The 5,375-nt window shown below is 42.4% G+C and overlaps 1 protein-coding gene across 1 annotated transcript; it reads right to left on the reverse strand.

The window, feature by feature from the left end:
• Positions 1–3,911: 3,911 nt before the first annotated feature.
• Positions 3,912–4,672, reverse strand: LOC101121576 (ferritin light chain-like). The gene has a single exon (XM_042242567.2). The coding sequence runs from the start codon at positions 4,637–4,639 to the stop codon at positions 4,103–4,105; it is 537 nt and encodes a 178-aa protein (XP_042098501.1). The 5' UTR covers positions 4,640–4,672; the 3' UTR covers positions 3,912–4,102.
• Positions 4,673–5,375: the final 703 nt, after the last annotated feature.

The following is a 5,375-nucleotide window of genomic DNA, read 5'->3' on the forward strand; positions in this document are numbered from 1 at the left end:
GAAGACTCCCAAGAATTGGGAACTATGTAGAGAGTAGCAGCTGGCAGCTAATTAGTTTCTGAAATGAACCCTTTGTGTGGCTTGTCCTTCCTGAGAGAGAGGTTAAGATGCTGTTAGGCCTCCTTTTAGCAGTAATGGTAATTAAAACAAATAATCCCAGGTCCTAGTTAAGGTGGCTCCATTCCTTTGGCTAAAGAGAGTGGTCCTTCATCATTTTCTTTTTTTCCCCTCCTGCATACTGAATGTCACATCTAAGAAATAAGCAAATTTCTACATTTCACTTCTATACATAGGGCCTGTGTAGAGGGAGGAGTGATCATTAAGGGCTTCCCTGGCGGCTTAGATGATAAAGAATCTGCCGGTAATGCAGGAGACCTGGGTTCAATCCCTGGGTTAGGAAGACACCCTGGTGAAGGCAATGGCAATCCACTGCAGTAGTCTTGCCTGGAGAATCCCAGTGCAGAGGAGCCAGACGGGCTATAGTCCATGGAGTCACAGAGTCAGACACGACTGAGTGACTTCCACTCTTCAATGATCATTAAGGAGGATTCTAGAATTGAAAGGTATCTAATTGCCTAAAACTTAGGAGCAAGCTTATTTTGAGATGTTACTATCATAGCTCTTTACTAAGCTCTACTGGGATAGACAATCAGGTGATGGAAACAGCTAACAATTATTGTGCATTTAGTATGTGCTGGGCCTTAGGGATCTTATATGGCTTATCTCATTTAGAAAGTGAATTCACTCAGTCCTGTCCGACTCTTTTGGGACCCCATGGCCTGTAGCCTACCAGGTTCCTCTGTCCATGGGATTTTCCAGGCAAGAATACTGGAGTGGGTTGCCATTTCCTTCTCTAGGAGATCTTCCCGACCTAGGGATTGAACTCAGGTCTCTCGCACTGTAGGCAGATGCTTTACCATCTGAGTCACAAACCGCCCCCCCTCAAAAAAAAAAAGGTTTGAGTTGGATAGTATCATCTTTATTTTGATCATGTCCAGATTTTCAGAGGAGAAGATGGGACCAACAAAGGTGAACAGACTAGACCAAGATGAGTTAGAGGCAGGATCTGAATACAGGTAGTCTGGTCCAGAGCCCACTGCTCAACCGTTATGCTTTCTGCCTTTCAGACTCCAACTTGCCCATAGTCTAGTGGATACAATCAAGAGACAGCTAAGAGAAGGAGCGGAATCCATGTCAGATGACTGGTTTGGGTTGGTCAGGGAAATTTCACAGGAGGCAGACTGGAACTAGGCTGAAAAACAGACTGAGTTTGATTCAGTGAAGATGAGTATGAGGAGCTTTCCAGGAGAAGGGAATCACATGAAAATTGCTGGCATTGGGATGGCAAACTGAGAGCTTCAGCTATGGCAGAGAGCTCCTGCAGTCATTTGCAGGACTCCTCAGCCTCACACTCTATAAAGAGAGGAAACTTCCACTTCAGTTTCTAACAGGGGGTTACTAGAATGAAGGTGGAAAACTTTGAGAGCCTGGTGTTTTTTTGGTGCATACTAGCCATAGTACAGGTCACCGTAATAACAAAGCAATGGGGCCTACCACGTCCTCCCCACTTCCCTTGGGCCACCAGTACTGTCCTAGATTCCAGTCTCCATGGAGTTAGCAGAAAAGGCTGAGCCTGCCTCCAGCCAGTCCAGCCTGGTTTCTTTTCTGTTTCCGCTTCTGTTCCCAGAACTGGGTGGTTTGAGTTTAATTCAGGATGTGGCAATAGGAAGCCCTAACACAACTCCAATTTGGTTTTACCACCAATAAAGCCATCTTGATTTCCATCTGGCTTCCTGTGTCCTAATTAATTTGAACTTGGACAAAAGGAAAGCAACTGGGACTCCCCAAACTTCCAATAATAGGGAAGTAGTGGAAAATTACATTTAAAAAATAGATTAGACATGGTAGACCAAGCCTTGAAGGCTGGTATAAGGAATTTAGCCATAGCCTAAAGGAATCAGTTGTTATAATTCTGTTCAAGTGCACTAACACACACTCACATATACGTACAGTGGTTAGCAACAGAGAAAATCACTATGGGATTTGTTTCCAAGTTAATCTCCATAAGTTTAATGTCATCAAATCCTCATTTTCTATAAATGTATTTTCTAAGAAGCTTAAAGTCATTTTTAAAAGCTAAACTAATATTTCATCCATATGTCTTTGAATCATTTGTTGTCTGACCAGCCACTTGTTTTTCAGTAATTGTTTGTCAAAGAATAATTCAGCCTATTTGGGAGACTCTAATAAAGCTTTCTCCTATAGCCCCATTCTTGAGGTTAAAAGACACCCATATAAGTAAAGGTGTGACAAATATGCCATTATTTGGAAACAAAATTTTATATCTTTATTCCCAAATAATCTACCAAATATAGTCTTTCAATCAGTCTAATAGTTATGTGTTTTTTTCTCATTCAGATTTATGAGTGAGAAATGATTCAGATTTATAAATGAGAACGATGTTTCTCATTCAGTGGTTATATGAGTGCTAATTTTCAAATAATTTTAAGTATATACTTTAAGTATGGAGATCCGAGTCTTAATCCAAAGTTGAAAATTATTAGCTGCTTCCTTATGCCTCTTACAACTAACTAATCATCAGCAAGTGGGCAAAACTCTTTTCTGTAGGAATGACTTTTCCAGTACATTCTTTTTTATCAAAAGATTTTGCACAAAAATAGGAAGATAAGGTTTTCTCCTTAACTGAGCAAAATAGCTGTCCCAATCTCTGTAAAATATTCTTCCTATGCCTCTGACCCTTCTAAGATAAAAGAAATGATAATATGCCTTTGGTCTTCCTGCTCTGGGAAGGAAAGTTACTGTAGGAAAAGAACTGATTTTTTTTCCACTTCTGTGGTTTGAGAACAAGTTATAACTCCAGCATTTCAAAGTGCAAGGAAAATAATACACAATTATTAGATTGCTATTTGCGGGACACAAACATAATGGTTTAGTAGAAAACAACTCACCAGAAAAATGAAACACATTTTTAAAAGAATGCTACATTTTACTGTTTCTCCTTCTCTTGGCTTCTGGAATGTAACCTCCATCTGACCCATCTCCATTCTAAACATTTTGGCTCTCTTAGTGCTTCCTTAAAGTTATCTTCTCTTTTCACTAAAAACAAACAGAGCCATTTTAAAATCTGCATTTTAAAGTTTATTTACCTGTTTATACATAACCTTGTTCCAAAAGGGTTTAAGGTGGCTTGAAAGAAACCATAAAGTACACTAAGTAATTATAACAAAAGAATCAGAAATGAAACTATGCAAATTGCTTATACAATCCTATTCGTTTGCTCTGGATGGACCACAAATATCGGTCTAACCATTTTAGCAGGCAGTCAGAAAAGGAAACTTAATTAGTTACATCATTTAGTGTCCATAAAACAAAAACAAACCAATTACCCAAGCAAAGCACTGTTATTCCTACTATTAAGACCAGAAAGAAATTTCTCTTAAGAGGCTTCATGAAGAGGTCAGTGTATGATGTAATAATCAGTGTTCTCAGTAACAACCTAATGGGAGACACAAAGATGAATTTCACAGGGCTCCCTCTTCGACACAGGCAGATGGCATCACAGCAACTTGAAAATCGGGAAAAACGATTTTATCACGAGTCTGGGGGTTGAGAGGGGAACACAATATAATACGGTCCAGGTACTCCATTCTCTGCTCGGTGAAGCCAGATACGTTTTGGAACAAGAGAGTTGAAGCCAGCACCCAGAGTGACTCCAGAGAAGTCCTGAAACCCGTAAAATTCTCTGTAACATATTCAGAATAGCTGTTTCAACAATTTCTGAATCTTCTTGACAGAGAAAAACAGATTTTTTTATCAGATACTCAATGTACCCAGGTGATACACACAAGTGAGGAACCATTTCTTTAGATAATCTAGAGAATTAAGCAGACTACAAATTATACACGCTATTCAAATACTTTTCTTACAATCTATTTCCCCGCCTCTGCAAAAAGAACCTTTTTTGTTGCCATTTGGTGCCTTGTCTCAGGTTGCGTCCCGGCTGGAGGAAGGGCTGGAGCGGAGATCTCAAGGCCAGGGGAGGCAGAGGGGTCCCACCGACGCAGCCGGGCTTCGGAGGCTCCTAGTCGCACTGGAAGGCGAGCTTTTCAAAGAGATACTCGGCCACCCCGGCCTGCAGCCCAGCCTGAGGGCTGGTTATCTTGCGCAGGTTGGCCAGGTGGTCACCCATCTTCTTGAGGAGCATCATCTCCTCCTCCAGGAAGCGGCGCTCCAGGAACTTGCAGAGCTGGACATCAGCCCTCGCACGACCCAGGGAATGCAGATCCAAAAGCTCCTGGTTCAGGCTCTTCTCCAGGGCCACGGCGTCCTCCATGGAGTCCACGCTGGTATTCCACTTCTCTGGGGACAGCGTCTGTCCACTCTGGACCAGGGCGCCATCACCCCAGGACTTTCGCATCTTCAAAAGAAGCTGGGCGCCCTCCTGCTTCTCCTTAGCCAACACCCTGAAGAAGCGGCCCACACCATTCATAGCCGTTCCACTGCCTTCAAAGTAAACGCTCACGGAGAGGTAGGTGGATGAGACCTCTAGGTGCAGTTTGATCAGGCGGCTGGCCGCTGCTTCCATCTTAGGAGAACCCTGTTGGATCTGGGTGCTCATGGTTAGCAGGCAGGAGGACTTCTCCACAAACTGTACTGCGAGGCTGGTCTCAGAAGTGGGGGATAAGTCCAGAAGATTGTGCCGGAAGTTGTGGTTGAAGGGGTGGGGCTAGAGGGTGGTGGGAGGCAGGAGGAGGGGGAGGCGAGACCCAGATGGGAGCATGCAGATTGTTCCATCCAAACGAGCAAGAGACAGATCTAGGAGGCATCCAGGTACATTGTCTCTCACTCTAGCTTTTGGGAAGATGATCTATGTTTCCTAGTTATTGGAAAGGAGTCTTTATCATTTTGACCCATTTCTTTCCGTAATTCCCAGATGAGAGAAGAACGTCCAAGGTAACAACCTCAAAAGAATTGATAGTGAACCTCTTCCAATCTTCATTTGTGACTTAACACTCGTTTGTTGCTTATTTTAGAGCCTGTTTGAATAGATTTCCCCCTGCTCCTGATCCCTGATGGAGAGGGTGACTTTGCCCAGAGCAGTCTTGCCGTCCTGATATTCATAGTGCCCCCTAAATTAATTAATTATTTAATTAAAAAATAGCATCCCCCTTTCACACTCAAAAGGGTCCTTGTTTGGAATATACATTACATAGTCAACTTAGTGATTGAAAAGGACAAAATCCACACTATGGAATGTGAAATGGTAGCGTTTACAAGACACAGTACGAATTAATCAGAACAGTAAGAATCCCATCATAAATTTTCTACTATTCAGCCTTCATTTTCTTCATTTG

This window comes from Ovis aries, chromosome X, assembly GCF_016772045.2.
Source record: "Ovis aries strain OAR_USU_Benz2616 breed Rambouillet chromosome X, ARS-UI_Ramb_v3.0, whole genome shotgun sequence".
Classification (NCBI taxonomy): Eukaryota; Metazoa; Chordata; class Mammalia; order Artiodactyla; family Bovidae; genus Ovis; species Ovis aries.